We start from the raw sequence: 18,878 nt of genomic DNA, 5'->3' as shown, positions 1-18,878 counted from the left end.
GCTTGTCTCCAGAACTCCCGCTAGGCCAGGGTCTCAGAGGTTCACAGAAGGCCCCTCACTGGCATTGCTTCTGGCCACAGGCCCTCTGTGGCACTCTGCAGACACACCCTCCCTTACCCTTTGCTGAGGGCCTCCACTCATCTTTTCATGGGGACCTAATGCTGATGGGCTCTCTTGAGGATCATTTCATTTTAACAGCCTGCAAACCATACAGTGTGCAGAGACTATTCCACTTTTCAAAGGAGGGATCTAGCTCTCAGAGAGGGCAAGGGACTTCCACAGGGCAGCACAGCTGCTACGTCCCTGAGCTGGGGACGGTCAGCCTACACCACGCTGGACCCTCTCACCCTGTTCGCCTCTGTTCTCCTTTTTTGGAAATTGCCCAGGACTCGGGCTGAGACACTCAGACACCTCACCTGCCAGACTGTCCATGGAGCCTGACCCACCAAGTAACCCTACCCTGACATCTCCACCTGAGACTCCGGGTCATAAGTGTCACTGTAGACCATCCTGTCCCCTCACCACCATTGGCAATAATTCCTCCCCGCGGAGGGAGGAAGCCTAAATATGGCTTCTAGGTGGCCGCTCCACCTTGTGCCCCCATACTGAGCTGTCACCCAGTTATCACTGTCACTATTATGGGTGTTGTGTGGCCCTGAAGAACTGAGAGCAGCCCTGAGGCCTTCACATATCCCTGCCCGCAGCTCTTGCAGGAGACCTTAGCGCTTACAGTTCTCCCTCACCATTGTTGGTAAATTGCAAATTGTCTAAACAGTGGCTGCCAACCTGCTAGAAAGTTCCCATCCCTCCTGTAAAGCCTGTAAACCTCCCACCTTCCTCTCCCAACTAGACTGAGGCTTCTTAGCCCTGGGGGCAAGCATTAACCTGTAATGGAAAAACCAGCTGGTTTTTCCCCCACCACCTGTAAGTCTTCAAACCTGTGCGAGCCTCCGGGCTGTACCAAGGTGTGCACCCAACTTTCGGTTCGGACTCCCACCAGCGCGTTATCAAATATGCAGAGATGGGATAGGTTGTTTTCTCTAAGCTAGACTATCTCTACACCCATCCCCCTCATCACACTTGGTCTGTGGGGACTACACAATTCTGTGTTGTTTGGGTGTCCCCATGACATGCCTGTCTCATGAGTCTCTGAGTATTTGTGCATTTATGTTGCCAGGCTTGGTGAGGTCTGGAAGGGTCCCCAGCACAGGAGCTTCTGTCCCATGGAGTTGGGGGTGTGCCTCCCTCCTGGCACGTGGGTGTTCACCAAGTTCTCCAAACCCTGTGGTATGATTGATCATTAACTCAATCTCTAGCTCCTCTCCACTGTGGATAGGGATGAAAATCCTAAGCGTCTACTCATGGATTAGTCTTTCTGGAGACCAGCCCCCATCCTGAAGCTACCCGGGAGTTGCCTCACTGAAACAAAAGACACTCCTATCACCCAGGAAATTCCAAGTGATTTTGGGGTTCTGTATCAGGAACCAAGGTCAAAGACCAAATATTAGGACAAAAGATGCTTCTAGTGCTCTCATCACTTAAGAAGTTACAAGGGTTTTAGGGGCTCTGTGCCTGGAACTAGGGACAGAGACCCACATATATATTTTCTGTTATTTCACAACCTGCCTCACAGAGGTCTTTCCAAACAAAAGGTTTCCCTTGTACCAAGAGGTATGTGCAAGAATATTCACAATAGTAAACACCTGGAGACAGCCCAGGAAAGAGGATGGATCAGTGGGCTTCTCCACACAGTGGAGCATTGTCTGCAGCCCCATAGTCCTCTGCACTATGAATGTAGTGAGAGAAATGTCACAATATACCTCACAGAATACCCCCTTCCATGATTGAAGCCATTTTCACATGGTACCTTCTAGTTTCTCAATGTGATTGAGTCCCAGTTTCCTAGTGGAAACCAGCTCACAAATGTATTCCAAGTAACCAACATAAGTGCTTTTGCCTCAGCTGTGCACAGCATCTTTTCATTTCCTCCAAAGTGCCCTTTCAAACTAGTTCTGCAAATGAGCTCCTCATCCCCCCTCACCACCACCACCACCCCATACGTGCCATCTCTGGAAGAAATGAACGGAAAGCATTTGACCTTTTTGGGTATTTATTTGTCAATAAAATAGCATTCTCAAACTTTCAATCACCAATATATCACAGATATATTATTATAGCCATTAATATATCAAGTGAATTAAAGAAATATAACATTTGAATATAGAAGTTCCCTTTTATAGACTAAGGCCTATTTCTGGGTTTGTGCCCCTGCTCTGCACCTTTTTAAGTGCATGTGACCCAGTAAAGATAAAGTGTGTGGACAGAGGCAGGGGAGCAGGAGGGAAAGCATCACTTGACCACTGGAAGCTGGTGTTTGTGTCCTGGAGTTGAACTTTCATGGATTTTAAGGAATAAACACCAACATTACACATTCATCCATTTATTCAGCAGGTTATTTATTGGTTATTTGAATTTTTTGTCAGCCACTTTTCTGGGCACCTGAGATACACTCCAGTGAACGAACAGAAATTCCTCCTTAAACTTACATTTTAGTGAAGAAAATAAATGGAAAATATAATCAGGAAATTATATGTTCTAAATAGGGAGGTGCTATGGAAACATACGTATTTGCATACATATTCACATAGCATTACACTGAGGCTACAGCTGAGGAAGCTTCTGATGTGGAAGGAGTACCTTTGACGGCAATTTTCTGGTGAGTCCTCAGGTGGCGGTGGTAGGTGGATGACTGGCGGTAGCTTCTCTGGCAAAGCGCACATACATAGGGCTTCTCACCCGTGTGGATTCTCTCATGGGCCAGAAGGTTGGTTTTGTGGCTGAAGGATTTTTCACATGTGCTGCACCTGAAAGGCTTCTCTTCTGTGTGAATCTTCTGATGCACGTGTAGGTCTGACGCTTGGAAGAAGCCTTTGTTACACTCAGCACAAATGAATGTCCTCTCATTGTTGTGTCTTCTCTCATGGGCTTTTAGCTGAGAGAAATACCTAAAGATCCTGGGACATTTTTCACATCTGTAGGAGTTTTGGGCGTCACGGAATCTTTCTTGGTGTCCCCCACACGTGGAATTCCCCTCGGTTTTTTGGTGGGTAGAAACAGGGTCAGGGGTGACTGGGGTTGACCGAGAGTGAAACCCTGGTGCCCCCTCCATCAGGACATCTTGATATGGGCGTCCTTGCAGGGACCCTTCCTGGGACCTGGACGTACCTAGACCCGCTCTTCCAGGGCTGAGCAGATTCTTCAAAGAAACACTGTCCTCTTCAGGCTGAGGACAGTCCTCCTCATGGACAATGAACAGGGAAGGTATTGCATTGCCTTGACTAGTAATACCGTCATTGTGATAAATGTTGTCGCCATTTGCTTTATCTCCTGTGGGGGATAAAATGACTCAGTGAAGTTGTACCCAAGAAGGAGTCCACACACAACATCCCTCAAGTACCTTGGCTTACCCCACTCACCTTGTCCTGTTTCCAGGGAACTATCTTGGGAAGTCCAGGAGGGTGTTCCCATGTTCTCTTCTGTTGGAGTTCCTGCTGACAATTGTTTCATGAAATGAACGATGACTTCTCTTAAGGGCATATTCTCAGAAAAGAGGGCTTCCTGACCCTTCATGTGGACGTGGACCTGTTATTAAAAAAAAAAAAAGATAGCTGTAATATATTCTTTTTTTAAAAAATATTTTACTTATTTATTCATGAGAGAGAAAGAGAGGCAGAGACAGGCAGTGCTAGAAGCAGGCTCCATGCAGGGAGCCCGATGTGGGACTTGATACCGGTATTCCAGAATCATGCCCTGGGCCGAATGCAGGCGCTACAGAGCTGAGCTGCCCAGGGATGCCCTATGTATTCTTTATTGATGTGTCTTCCCTAATAAAAAAGATGAATGCTAAGGCTTTGAGGGAAGATCCAGCACTTGTCAAGGTGTTTCTCCTCATCCTTGAGGTTTTGCCCAACTGACAACTTTTTGCTGAGTTTCTGTACCACCTCTCCAATGAAACTCAATGAAATAAATTAATATATTGGTTCCTATTATGTCCCACTGAAAGAATGACTATAACCCCTTATTTTTACTCACTTAGGTTCCTAAGTTTTCCCTGGGTGAGGAGGAGTGATCTGACAACTGCATCTATAATAACGTATTTTCCTACTTCCAGGTATCTCCTACTGACTGCTTATTCCTGACTCTTTTTGGCCCCTCCCTCTAGGGGAAAAGAATCTTCTACTCACTAAGCCAGGTGGCTTCACAGAACTATCACTCAGATCTTCCATGAATTTCTCCAGGTTCCTGCCACTTGATTCCCATTTATTCTTCAAAGTAGACCGATCACTGCAATGTCTATTGATCATAAACTGTTCCAAGACCACTTGAAAAATAATTTCATCCTTGCTGTGTTTTTCTGGCTGCAGCCAGAAGTAAAATGACTTATAGAGTCTTTGCAGTTCCTGCTTTGCATGTGAGTTGTTGCCATTTTGAAATAAACTGTTCTGAGTGTCCTTGAACTCAGAAATCTCCTGTGCCTCTTGGAGAGCAGGTCTTTGGCTGGGCTTAAAGTCTTTATTTTTTGACCCAGGATCATCCATGGATGGTTCACACAGAAATAAATCCAATCTTAGTAATATTTATCAGAGATGCAAATTCCTGGATGCAGTTTGTGAAGTCCTCTGTTTCTGGAGATCTGTTTCAAAACAAAATCAGGGAATCCATTTGATATTTCTGTTCTTATTTTACTATTTAGATAACAGATGTTGCATAGAGTTGATAGTGGTGGATGCTTAAAAACTATAAACTACAAAGAAGAGATATTTAATTATATCACTGGAATAATTTAAAAAAGCAAAAAGAAAATATAAATTTCAGACCCATATTACTTCATAGGTGAATTTTGAGACATTTAAGAAAGACATAATGCTAGTCTTAGATGAGCATATAAAAAGACACTCCTCTTTTAGTTAATGAGGTTAATTAATTAACCAACCTTACGGATAAACCTTACTAGTACATTAAATACTAGCCAATAATTCTTATGAGATATCTGAAAATCAAACTCAGTCATATATAAGGAAAGTAATACTTCATGAGTAGGTGAATTTTATCTTCTATATACAATTTGGGTTAAATCTCAAAAAGCAGTGTAATTTATCACATTACTGAATTTAAAGAATATGCTTTCATCTTAATAGTAGATATATTTAAAAAGCTTAATAAGAAATCAGTGCTCAATTTTGAGAAAGGTATTTAGTAAACCAGGAGTAGAGAGGAGCTTCCATTGTGTAATAAGGCATTTGCAAAATGACTATAGAAAAATTCTTATGGCACCTCGGTGGCTCAGTTCCTTAAGGGTCTGCCTTCAGGGGATCCCTGGGTGGCGCAGTGGTTTGGCGCTTGCCTTTGGCCCAGGGCGCGATCCTGGAGACCCGGGATCGAATCCCACATCAGGCTCCCGGTGCATGGAGCCTGCTTCTCCCTCTGCCTATGTCTCTGCCTCTCTCTCTCTCTCTCTCTCTCTGTGACTATCATAAATAAATAAAAAAAAAAAAAGGGTCTGCCTTCAGCTCAGGTCATGATCCCAGGGTCCTGGGATGGAGCCCCACATCAGATTTCCTGCTCAGTGGAGACCCTGCTTCTCCCTCTTCCTCTGCTGCTCCCCCTGCTTGTGCTCTCTCACTGTTAAGTAAACAAATAAAATCTTAAAAAAAAAAAAAAGAAAAAGAAGTCTTTTTAAAAATTTTGCTCTTGGGATTTGGGTTTTTCCCATAATTTGGCTATAATACCAAATCAGTATTTTTGTATCCTTTGGGTAAATACCTAGTAGTACAATTGCTGGATCAGAGGATAGTTCTATTTTTAACTTTATGAGGAGCCTCGGTAGTATCTTCCAGAGTGGCTACATCAGTTTGCATTCCCACCAGCAGTGTGAGAGGGTTCCTTTTTTCCGCATCCTTGCCAATACCTGTTTCCTGTGGTTTTTTTCCTTAAAGATTTATTTATTTATTCATTAGAGATACAAAGAGAGAGAGGCAGAGACACAGGCAGAGGGAGAAGCAGGCTCCATGCAGGGAGCCCAATGCAGGACTTGATCCCAGATCCCGGAAGGCGGATGCTCAACCACTGAGCCACCCAGGCATCCCTGAATCCTAAGGTCTTAATCACAGTGCTCCACAGCAGTGTCCCTGTGGGATTGAGTATTTGTCTGCAAGTGTGACCATGCAGGTCTATTTGTGCCTGGGGTGGTCTTGAAAAAGAACTTGGGATCCCTGGGTGGTGCAGCGGTTTGGCGCCTGCCTTTGGCCCAGGGCGCGATCCTGGAGACTCGGGATCGAATCCCACATCGGGCTCCAGTGCATGGAGCCTGCTTCTCCCTCTGCCTGTGTCTCTGAGCCTCTCTCTCCCTCTGTGACTATCATAAATAAATAAAAATTTAAAATCCCAAGATCTCTCCAACTCTAAAAAAAAAAAAAAAAAAAAAAGATAACTTGTGGGGAGGCCCAGATGAAGAGATCTGCAGAGGAAAAATAAGGCCAGGGTACCTGGATATATAGAACCAGCCATGACACCTAAGAATAGAGGGATGAGATGACCCAGGTAAGGCCTCATGAGACCAGGAAGGACTCAGTAGTTTTTCCTGAGGGCAAGGGGATGTAAAATGGCATGTGACAAGATTAGCATTATACTAAAGTCATCTGGATTAGGAAAAGGAAAATATGTATTCCATTTTCTTCTGTGTGGTTCTTCTGGATTAATCTTTATTTCATCTATAGATGGGATCAACATGATTAATCCTATCAGACTACCAGATGAGATATTTGGTAATTGACATTTTTAATCTCTACTCCATGGGGCTCAAATTCAACCCTGAGATCAAGAGTCACACAGTCTACTGACTGAACCAGCCAGGTGCCCCTAGTATGAAATTTTTAATAAATAAATACAGATCTGTTAATTACTTACCATCTAAGATTAAAAAGGACACAAAAATAGACAGATTACATAGAAAATAGATTTAGTGCCTGGGTGGCTTAGTCAATTAAGTATCTGCCTTCATCTCAGGTCATGATCCCAGGGTTCTGGGATTGAGCCCCGTGTTGGGCTCCCTGCTCAGTGGGGAGTCTGCTTCTCCCTCTCCCTGTGCTGCTCCCCTTGCTTATTTTCTCTTGCTCTGTCAAATAAAATCTTTAAAAAAAATAGATTTAGTTTTTTTAATTGAGGTATAATTGGCATTCCACATTATTAGTTTGAGGAATACAACATAATTCACTATTTGTTTATATTGTGAAATGATCACAATAAATCTAATTAATATCACCATACATAATTACATATTTTTTCTTGTGATGAGAACTTTGTTAGCTTTTTGTTTTTAAAGTTTTATTTATTGAAGTAATCTCTATGCCTGCAACCAACATGGAGCTCGACCTCATGACCCCAAGATCAAGAGTCACACACTTTTCTGACTAACCCAACCAGGCACTCCTATGATGAGAACTTCTAAGATTACTCTTAGCAAATTCCAAATATGCAATATAATATTATTAACTATAGTCACCATGCTGTATATTACATCTCCATGACTTATTTATAGCTGAAAGTTTATAACTTTTGACCCACTTCACCAATTTTGCCACTCCTCACCTCCTGCTTTTGGCAACCACCAATCTCATTATTTATGAATTAAGGTTTTTGTTTTAAGATTCCACATTTAGTGATGCCTGAGTGGCTCAGTGTTTGAGTCTGCCTTTCACTCAGGGCATGATCCCGGGTCCTGGATAGAGTTCCGCATCAGGCTCCCTTCTCTGCCTGTGTCTCTGCCTCTTCCTCTGTCTCTCATGAATAAAAAAGACCTTGGCATTCAAAATCAGACTGCCAGGTTCCAATGTGAAACACGCTGTTTGGCCCAGGCAAGTTACCCATGAGGTCCCCATCTGTCACAGAATTCTTTTTTTAAAAAACATTTTATTTATTATAATGAGAGACAGAGAGAGGCAGGCTTCATGCAGGGAGCCCAAAGCAGGATCCCCAGACTGCAGGATCATGCCCTGGGCGGAAGGCAGGCGCTAAACTGCTGAGCCACCCGGGCTGCCCTGCATAGAATTCTTAAAAACACCCTGCTGTTAGGGTTGTTACTGGAACTCAATGAGTTAATATATGTAAAACACAGGGACAGGCCGTAGCATAAGGTAGCCACTTAGTAAGGGTATGCTAAATAGCTGATACTTATCCTTTGAATCTTAGCCCCCCAACCACACCCCAATCCACTCAGGACCAACACTTTTAACAAGATGCCATAAAAATGTCTCACTAGAAACAAAATTAACAACACAACAGAGCCAAACAAAAATGCCTTCGATGGGAGAACTCTTTCAACCAGGCCAGGCTTTTATAAAGCCCACAACATTGATCTCTATTGAGCCAGAGCATCTATAAAAATAGACCATCCCCAATAGAGTAGAGATGTAGGTGAGATGGGATGAGAAGTGCCACAGCAATCCCCTGGCTAAATACAGACCAGCCCATCAGGCAACCCACCTCAAATTATCCATAGGCCCTAACTAATCAATGAGCTACTATAACCAGGTATAGTTTACCAAAAAATGGAAAATTCTATGTCACCATATCTCCTCACCTTCCCTCTTTAAAAGCAGCCCCCATGGGCAGCCCCGGCGGTGCAGCGGTTTAGTGCTGTCTGCAGCCCAGGGCGTGGTCATGGAGACCCTGGATCGAGACCCTGGATGAGTCCCACATCAGGCTCTCTGTATGGTGCCAGCTTCTCCCTCTGCCTGTGTCTCTGCCCCTCTCTCTCTCTAAGAATAAATAAATAAAATATTTAAAAAAATAAAAATAAAAGCAGCCCCCACCCATTGCTTCATTGCAAGCAGTCGCTCCTCTGCTGTCCTGCCTTCTGCTCCCTTGCATGTATTCAATAAACTTCTATCACCTTTGTTCTGCCTCAGGTGGATCCACTCATCTCCCATCCCACCAATTTCCACTGATCTGGTCACCCTACATTTGGGGGGCGCCCATCCAGTCGGAAGAAACACCACACCTAACTGAACAAGCCCCGTATTTTTGTAACTAGGCGTTTTCCCCCAATGATTATCCCACACACATGCATAAAACACAAGCACAAAACTGGAAATTTTGCTTTCATTCTGGAAACTCACCTACTCAGGAAGACTGAACTTCAAACTGGTCAATCCTGGGCTGAAAGCTAAGTTCCTGTGAAACACTCTCTGCACTAGTTCGGCCTTCTTAAGACTCATCCCTTTTATAGGGTGTGGGGTCAATGAAGCATTTACAGTCGTGATTGGATAAGATTATCCTGTTGATGGGATCTCTGATGGAATCTTCATCTTGCTCTAGTTCCAGTTCTCCAATACATTATTAGATAACATCCCTGCGATTGGAACAATTGGCCACAATCAAATACACTAATATTTCTGCAGTGAGATGTAACAATACTTACACTGTTGGACCCTGGCTCACGGGTGCCAACGTGTCCCGGCGGACGCCCCAGAGACTCAGACCCCAGACAGGCAGATGCAATTAGCAAGAGGGTTTATTGGACGTTTGCGCAAACGGGCTCTCCGCCTCCGAAGAGGAAGAGAGCCCCGATTAGCAATTACAGGTATCTTTTAAAGGCAAAAGGAAAAAAAAAACCGCTTAAAGACAAAAGAACCTCGGGAGTCGCATAGCATTCAGGTTATTGATTTCACAGAGGGTCAACATGAACCTATTCAGGGACATTCCAATCAGGGTGTGGGGGGAAATGGCTTTCTTATTGTAAACAGAATGCTTTTAGTTGCTAAAATTTCAGGAAGGCACCTGGATGGGCTGCCTCTGGATTAGGGCTGGCCCTACTTACAAGGGGGGAGGTTTCTTCATTCCCTCCTCTTGTTTGGGCTGATTTTAACCTTAAAATCTTAGGGAACATTTATTTCTTCAGTTTGGAGGGCCCGACATTGCTGAGTTAATACCAGAGCTTGGGTAATAAACAATCTTTCTCGGATGAACTGGAGCGGCCAGTTGAGGACTCAGGGGCCGAAAGTTAGCAGCAGGAGCAGGATAACTAGAGGGCCCATAATGGTAGAGATTAGGGTGGTTAACCAGGGAGACTGATTAAACCAGCTTTCAAACCAGCCCTGCTGGGCCTCCCGGTCCCTTTGTCTTTTATTTAGCCTATCCCTGAGTTTGGCCATGGAGTCTCTGATGACTCCAGAATGGTCTGCATAGAAGCAGCATTCCTCTCCCAGGGCCGCACACAGGCCTCCCTCTTTCAGGAATAGTAAATCCAAGCCTCTCCTGTTTTGAAGTCCTACTTCTGAAAGTGAGGTGAGGGACTGTTCTAACTTATAAACAGACTGCTCTAGTGCCCGTAGATCCTCATCTACAGCTGCCTGGAGTTCTATATAACGTCGTGAGCCCTGGATCAGAGCAGCTGCGCCAGTACCCACCCCAGTAGCGACCCCTAGTCCCAACATAACGGCTAGGGTTAGGGAGACAGGTTCGCGCCAAAAACGGGTGGGATGTTCATCATACTGATTTTCTAGAGTTTCAGCAGGGTGATAGAACACCCTGGGTATGATCTGCACCATGACACAGAAGTCGTTTGAGCTATTTAGAACCTTAGCTGACACACAGGGGGTGAGGCCTTTGTTGCATGCCCACCAAGTTCCCGGCTGGGGCTCCAGGTAAGAGTCAGTCCCTAAAATCGGGGCGGTAGTACTGCAGAGTTCCTGGTAACCCTGGGTGAGTATAGTTAGCCTTGACAGTGATGTAATCCCAGGAGGAGGAGGGCCTCTCATCCTGTGTCTCCCTAGTCTCGCACCCCCAATTTTTACAATAGAAGTATTCCCCTCCTCCACAGGTGGGATTTAGCCTGCGATCTCTGTGGTACCCAGGACAGACATAAAAGGGAAGAGTGCTGAGCATGGCCCTTCTGTCAGGCGTGCCACATCCTCCCCATGGGTCTAATCCCAGTCGCCCTGGAGGGCTTTCTCGGTTAGGGGCTCTAGAGGTGTCGAAGTATCCCTCTAGGTCCCATGGGCTAGGGGCCCCTATGGTTAGCTTGCATAGGTCAGGATATAGGTTAGGCCACCAGGTTCCCACAGGGGCGGTCTTAGTTATAGACCAGACCTCGTCACCCCCAGACGTTAGTACCTGCCAGGTTAACCTTTTGAGGGCATGAGGGTCACCTTTGGCGGAGGTAAAGAGCGCTAGGAGAGGTAGGAATATAACAACTGTCATTGAACAATTTTTTGAAAGTCTTATCTTGAGCGGGTTTTGGGTGCAGTGGAGCTTCCATTGGAGTGGCTCGCCGGGTCCGTCCTGGCTGGCGTCAGCGGTGCTCGTTGATGGGGCGCGCTTGACGTGTGAGGCGTGGACCCAAGCAGCAATGCCGTCTACCTTTAAGGCGGTTGGGGTGGTCAGTAGTACAGTGTATGGGCCCTTCCAGCGGGGCTCAAGCGTCCTGGACTGATGTCTCCTGACATAGACGGAGTCACCGATCTGGAACAGGTTGTGTCTCCGGGGCGGTAGACAGCCCCGCAAGGGGTTTCCAGATCTGGCCCTGGATAATCTGGAGCGCCTTTAGCCTGTCCTGTAAACCGGGAGTGTTAGCAAGAGGGTCAATAGCAGAATCTAGTAAGTCCGTCACTGGTGGGGGACCTCCATAGAGAATCTCGTAAGGAGTTATCCCATGGCGCGCGGGAGTGTTCCGGACTCGGAACAGAACCATAGGGAGGAGTTGGACCCAGTCTCTAGTGCCAGTCTCCAATGTCAATTTGGTTAGGGTCTCTTTAATTGTTCTATTTATTCTTTCTACCTGCCCTGAGCTCTGGGGTCTGTATGCACAATGTAATTTTTAATTTATCCCCAGTAATCTGGCCACCAACTGACTTACCTGGGAGACGAAGGCGGGGCCGTTGTCCGACCCTATTACCTTGGGCAGTCCAAACCAGGGGAAAATTTCTTCTAGGATTTTCTTGACAACCACCTGGGCAGTTTCTCGTTTGGTGGGGAAGGCTTCTGTCCATCCTCCTGTGGGCCTAGTGCAGCGGCCCATGCTGTTTCATCGGCCATCCTGTTCCCCTCTGCTACTGGGTCGTTGCCTCACTGATGCCCCGGACAGTGAATTATCTACCACAGCCGCCCCAGCTTTACGTTCACCATTTCATAGAAAGCTACTCCCCTCGGTGTACCAGGTTGCTTCAGCATCTGGCAAAGGCTGGTCCGTCAAGTCCCCTCTGGTGCCATGGACCTCAGCTAGGATCTGGTGGCAATCATGCATTACTAGGGAGGGGGACTCGGTTTCTGGAAGCAAGGTGGCCGGGTTTAGAGATGTAGCCGTTCCAAACCGTATCCGCTCAGAATTCAGTAACATGGCCTGATAATGGGTGACCCGGGTGTTTGAGAGCCATCGATCAGGGGGCTGGCGGATGACTGTCTCTACGGCGTGGGGGGGCCACCACAGTGAGGGGTTGGCTGAAGGCCAACTTATCTGAGTCTTTTACCAGGATTGCCACAGCCACTATTATTCGGAGACATGGGGGCCATCCTGCAGCCACTCTGTCTAATTTTCTTTTGAAAAGTATGCCACGGGCCTTTTCCAGGGTCCCAGTTTCTGAGTTAGGACCCCTTTGGCTATTCCTTGGTGTTCATCAGCATATAGCGCAAATGGCTTGGTTACATCTGGGAGGCTCAGGGCAGGGGCAGTCAATAAGGCCCTTTTTATTTTGTCAAAAGCCAATTGTTGCTCCTTTCCCCAGTGGTAGGGGGTGTTGGATTTCGTAAGAGGATATAGGGGAGCCGCCAGCTCTGCAAACCCGGGTACCCAGAGGCAGCAGAACCCAGCACTGCCGAGGAACTCTCGTAGCCCTCTGGCATCAGTGGGTGCTGGGATCAGGGCTACAGCCTTTTTGCGGCTCTCTGTCAGCCACCTCTGGCCTCCTTCCAGGAGATATCCCAGATAGGTCACTCGTCTCTGGCCTATTTGGGTCTTTTTGGCGGAGGCCCTATACCCCAGTCCTCCCAGTCTCTCGAGCAGGGCCCCCGTACCTTTTACACAATCCTGTTCTGTCTTAGCCGCTATGAGCAAATCAAACACGTACTGCAGGAGAACGAGGTCCGGATGGCCAACTCCGAATTCTGCCAAGTCCTGATGCAAGGCTTCGTTGAACAAGGTGGGGGAGTTTTTGAATCCCTGTGGTAGCCTTGTCCAAGTGAGTTGTCCTGAGAATCCCGTCTCAGGATCTTTCCATTTAAAGGCAAAAATAGGCTGGCTTTGAGAGCTTAACTTTAGGCAAAAGAATGCATCTTCTAGATAGAGCTCAAGGGTCCTTCTGCCTCAGTTAAAACTGAATGTTGAGCTCCCGTAGCAACCAGGAAGGTCACTGGTTGACCCCCCCACTTTAAGGGTTATCCGAGGCTCGGGGGGGGGGGGCTCCTGGCCCTGACACCCCTAATCTTCATCCTCTAGGGACAGTACGGGAATGGGCTTCTTAGGTCCCTGCGTTTGGCCCTTCTTTGGACAATCTTTAACCCAATGTCCTTTTTCCTTGCAGTAGGCACACTGGTCTTGTTCAACCCGTGGTCTTCTTTTGTCTCCCAGGTCCTTACTCTGTCCTGACTTACTCTGCCCTGAGCCCTGTACTACGGTGGCCAGTATCCTCGTCAGTTCTTTATTGCGTTTCCTTTATCTCTTTTGTCTCTCTCTCTCTCTCTCTCTCTCTCTCTCTCCTCTCTCTCTCTCTAAGTATACATACGGTAGCCTTCCATTAATCTTTCCAGAAAACCTGCACTATAGCACGTACCTTTGCCAAATTGGTGGGGCGTCGCCCTGCCCCTCTGAGACCCGCTAGGAGTACCTGGCGATAGAGACGGAGCCGCTCCCTCCCAGCAGCAGTGTCGTAGTCCCAGGTCGGGCGAACCAAGGGGGAAACGTCCTCAATTTCATTAGGCAGCTGGGTCGGCCTCCCATCCGCCCCCGGGGCCCTTTTTCTGTAGACGCGCTGTCTCTCCTCCGTGGTGAGGAGAGTCTGCAGGAGCTGATCAGGGTGTCCATGGGGTCCTGGCTGAAAGACCGGGGCCTTCACCTGCAAGATAATATCAATATTAAAAGTTCCATTCCTAAAAAAAAAAAAAAAAAAAAAAAAGTTCCATTCCTGGGCCACCCGACGTTGAGAGTCGGCCACTCTGAGGAGCAGAAGGTGACCCATCTTCGTCTTCTGACTTCGACCGAAAGGTTGTGTGCTCGGCCGGCGACTTCTTTCCAGTGACTAGAGCGAGGCTTAAAGGGGTGGTTACAGTTTGCCCCGCGGGTGTAGAAAAGAGGTGAGCGCAGAGGAGGAGGACAGGAAGAAAGACACAGAACAGACATGCACACAGATGACAAGACCGGCACGGCGGATTCAGACGGGAGCAGTCGCCAACAATGACCCTCCCCGAAGAGGAGGGAGTGCCGGGGCTCCGTTCCTCTTCCAGACCACTCCGGAGTCCGACTCCGGAGGGGGACCAGGGGTCTCAGGGCACGTCTGCCTCCCCCGCTGGTCCAAATACAGAATACAGCGTCCTGCAGGCACAATACAGACCCGGCACAGACCCGGCCAGTCAGACAAACGGACGAGACAGATATGACATTTAGCGAGCTCGGTCTTACCTCCTACCGGTCTTAGGATTGAGCCTGGGACGTCTCGGATCCCGGACGAGCCCCCAAATGTTGGACGCTGGCTCACGGGTGCCAACGTGTCCCGGTGGACGCCCCAGAGACTCAGACCCCAGACAGGCAGATGCAATTAGCAAGAGGGTTTATTGGACGTTTGCGCAAACGGGCTCTCCACCTCCGAAGAGGAAGAGAGCCCCGATTAGCAATTACAGGTATCTTTTAAAGGCAAAAGGAAAAAAAAAAACGCTTAAAGACAAAAGAACCTTGGGAGTCGCATAGCATTCAGGTTATTGATTTCACAGAGGGTCAACATGAACCTATTCAGGGACATTCCAATCAGGGTGTGGGGGGGAATGGATTTCTTATTGTAAACAGAATGCTTTTAGTTACTAAAATTTCAGGAAGGCACCTGGATGGGCTGCCTCTGGATTAGGGCTGGCCCTACTTACAAGGGGGGAGGTTTCTTCAACACTAAAGGAGAATACAAAAATTACCATTAGTATCACATAAATTCTGGCCAAGTTTGGTCTGAAGTGAGTCTCACACAAATTTGCTAGTACTTCCTAATTTTCTGAGATTTGTGGATTGCACGAGCTGCGGAGAACAAGGCTAATGTTCTCTTTTACTATTCAGTCCCAGTTGGTGAATCAGAGGATGCCTCAGTGTGGAGGCCAAAAAAAATTAAGGCCATTCCACCTCAAGTTTAGCATTAGCACAACTACAGCCATCTTGGCCCCTGTGAATAAGAGCTGAACTTTACAGGAAAAACTGCAGAATGTCCTCGGCAGGGAATCCCATATCAGAAAGACAACAGAGCCCACGTTGTGGTAGAAAGTCCCATATTAGAATGAGAACAGAACTCAATGCCCTTAAGCCCCATGTCAGAATGTAAACAGAACTTGAGAAATTCCTCCACCCCTTCTGTAAATCCTCTAGACCAGCCTATAAAAAACCCAGCCATAATCCACTTCGGGGTCCAAGTCCCTGCTCCGCTGTGTCAGGTATACTTGGACCCAAGCTCAAGCTTGCTAATAAACCCTCGTGCGCTTGCATCAGTGTTGGCTCCTTGGTGGTTTCTTGGATTCTCAATCTTGGGCACAACAGAATGTTGGTAAGGTCTGGAGCTGGTGCCAAGAAAGAATTCTTGAGACATCTTTGGTGCAAAAAAAAAAAAAAAGTGATTTTATTAAAACACAGGGACAGGACCCGAGGGCAGAAAGATCAGCTGAACTGGGCTTTGTGAGCAATGGATGATTAGGAAGTCCAGGAGTTAAAGAAAAAGGGAGGTGTCCAAAAGGATTTTCATATGCTAAAGAAGACCCTCAGGATACTAGAGATGGAAATCATCAAGCTAAGGTGACTTTTCACTCTAGCGGAGCATTAAGACAGTTGGGATTTTCCTGGCGAAATGTCACACATATCCCACTAAGGAGTGGGGGGTGGTTGCTGAGTGTCAGCTTGTGCTTTGTCCTCAGCTTGCCTTCTGCTCCCTCATCAATAAAGTAAGAAGATTGGGACTCCTTTTTGGTTAAAAGGAGTCCCAAAAAAAGGAAGGAGAATTGAGATGATTCTGACAAAGAAGGTCCATCTGTGGAGGGAACAGCAGTCCTGTGACAGGAAGGCCAGGATGTTCTCAGGCTTCAGAACCCTCAAGTGTGTGGTAGGAGATGGTGGAAGAAGTTCAGGGACCACACAGGAAGACATGTGGTGGGTGAGGCAGGGGGGTGAGGTGGGTGAGAAGGGGGCAGGCAGGGGTCTGGTTTCTAGCTGGGAAAATCTGTTTGCATGTTTGAGCTCTGAATTGCCCAAACTCCATCCAAAATATCATCTTGACTCTAGTGAAATTAGGATGATCTCTCTTCCTTCCTATTTCCTCCTTCCCTCTGTCTCCCCCTTCCAGACCCACACCCACAGCCACCCACACATATACATACATATAATTATCTTTTTATTTCTCTTCATCTATATCCTATCATTTTTCCTACCATTCTTTTATCCTAGGGTGTCGATTAAGACATTTTTACAATCTTCACAATTTCATTCCTCAATTCTATCATTTGCTTATTTTTATATATATGTCATATTATGTGCAAATATATTTTTTAATTTAATTTACATTTTTGCATTTGTATTGAGGTATAAATGAAACACATGTAATTGTTTATAGTGTTCAATTTGGCATAGTTATATGTATACACCTGCAAAAATTCCTTTACAATTAAGATAACAAACATGTCCACTACCCTAAAAAACCTCCCCAACACTTCCTTTCTAGGCAATAAATGATCCACTTTCTGTCACTATAAATTATTTTTCATTTTCTATGACTTGTATATAAATGGAATAAAACCATATGTACTCCTTTTTGTTGGCTTTGTTCACTCAGAATAATTATCTTGGAATTCATCCATGCTGCTATTTGTATCAACAGCTCATTCCCTTTTATTGGTGAATAATATTCCATTTTATTAATATACTACATTTTGTTTACCCCTTCACTATTCTTTTTTTTTTTTTTTTTTTTTTCATTTTCATTGGCAGATTCCTAGGAGTGGAAATGTTGGGTCATGTCATATGGTGAATTTATGTTTAACATTTTAAGAAACTTTAAAGCTGCTTGGAACATGGGCTGCACCATTTTCCATTTCCAGCTTTGCCACATCCGTGGGAACAGTTAGAATTGCCTAATTCTAGCTATGCTTGTGGATGTGAAGGGGTATCTTGTTGTGATGTTATTTTATTTTATTTTTAAAGATTTTATTTAAAAAAAATAAAAAATAAAAAATAAATAAAGATTTTATTTATTTATTCATGAAAGACACAGAGAGAGAGAGGCAGAGACATAGGCAGAGGGAGAAGCAGGCTCCATGCAGAGAGCCTGATTTGGGACTTGATTCCCGGACTCCAGGACCATGCCCTGGGCCAAAGGCAGACACTCAATCGCTGAGCCACCTAAGCATCCCTTGTTGTGATTTTAATCTGCAATTCATTAATAAATGATGGAGCATTTTAACATGTACTCACTTGATATCTGTATATTTTCTTCGATTACATATCTTTCAACTCCTTTTCTCACTTTCCTTATTGAGCCTTAATATACGCTGAAAACAAAGTCACCTTCATGAGGTATGTGATTTACAAATCAGTTCTCTGAGTTTGTGGCTTGTCTTTTATTCTTTTGTAATGTCTTCGAAAGATGAGAATTTCTCTATTTTGATGAGTTTTAATTTATCTTTTTTTTCTTTTATGAATCATGCTTTTGATGGTATACCTACAAAATCTTTACCGAGCACAAAAACACAAAACTTTTATCCAGTGTTTCCTCTAGATGTTTTACCTAGATGCTTTAAGTTGTATATTCAAGTCTATAATCTATTTTGAGTTAATTCTTTATCTTGTGAGATAAGTGTCTAAACTCATGTTTTTGCATGTAGATATCCAATGGTCCTAGTAACATTTGTTGAAGACTATTCTCTCTCCATTGATTTACCTTGGCACCTCTGTTAAAAATTAACTAAATTGACTAAAATGCAAGGGTTTGTGTTTCGAGCACCAGCTGAGGGGAGGGGGGCGGAAATGGGAGAAGCAGACTCCTCACTGAGCAGGGAGCCCAATACCGGGCTAGAGCCTAGTACCTTAGAATCATGACCTGAGCTGAAGGCAGATGCTTAACTGACTGAGCCACTCAGGTGCCCTGCAAATGTTTTTCTTAGATAATCTCAATAATCTCAGCTCCCTGTGCAGGTATTGTCACTAAAATTACTGGTGACATGATAATCACTTTACACCATGGACATGAGATCATAGAATCCCGAAACTTTATCGTAGGTTCAGATGCTCCTTTCCACATTGGCACAGAAGCTTCCCTAACACCTAACTGTCCTGATTCCAAATGTTATTTGGTAAGGTTTTTTTTTTTTTTTTCCAGTTAAGTTTCAGGTTCATAGGAGAATTATATCACAGAAAATCCACAAACATAAAGTGCTTTCTTTCTCTCATGTTTTATGGGTTGAAACACAAATATATTTTTGCATATAGTGGGAAATGATGTTTCCTGAGAACACATGATGCATACTATCCCTTTACCCACCATTTTTACAGCTGTCTGGCATCTCTCTTCTCTCCTCAAGTTACAGCTTCTGTGAAATCTTTCATTTCTCTCTAAGGATGCTGAATGTCACAGAATTACTCTAAAGACTGCAGA

General features: G+C 45.4%; 1 protein-coding gene across 1 annotated transcript; it reads right to left on the bottom strand.

Moving 5' to 3' along the window:
• Window positions 1-2,499: 2,499 nt before the first annotated feature.
• On the bottom strand, window positions 2,500-8,664 carry LOC121478798 (zinc finger and SCAN domain-containing protein 4-like). Its single transcript, XM_041734120.1, has 4 exons — window positions 8,639-8,664; window positions 4,245-4,626; window positions 3,477-3,642; window positions 2,500-3,387 (listed from the first exon to the last, which is right to left on the bottom strand). Exons 1-4 carry the CDS (start codon window positions 8,662-8,664, stop codon window positions 2,651-2,653), a joined length of 1,311 nt encoding a protein of 436 aa, XP_041590054.1. The 3' UTR covers window positions 2,500-2,650.
• Window positions 8,665-18,878: the final 10,214 nt, after the last annotated feature.

Source organism: Vulpes lagopus, chromosome 2, assembly GCF_018345385.1.
Source record: "Vulpes lagopus strain Blue_001 chromosome 2, ASM1834538v1, whole genome shotgun sequence".
Taxonomy (NCBI): Eukaryota; Metazoa; Chordata; class Mammalia; order Carnivora; family Canidae; genus Vulpes; species Vulpes lagopus.
The sequence above is the reverse complement of the archived record's forward strand: the minus strand, read 5'-3'. Positions and strand labels throughout refer to the sequence as shown.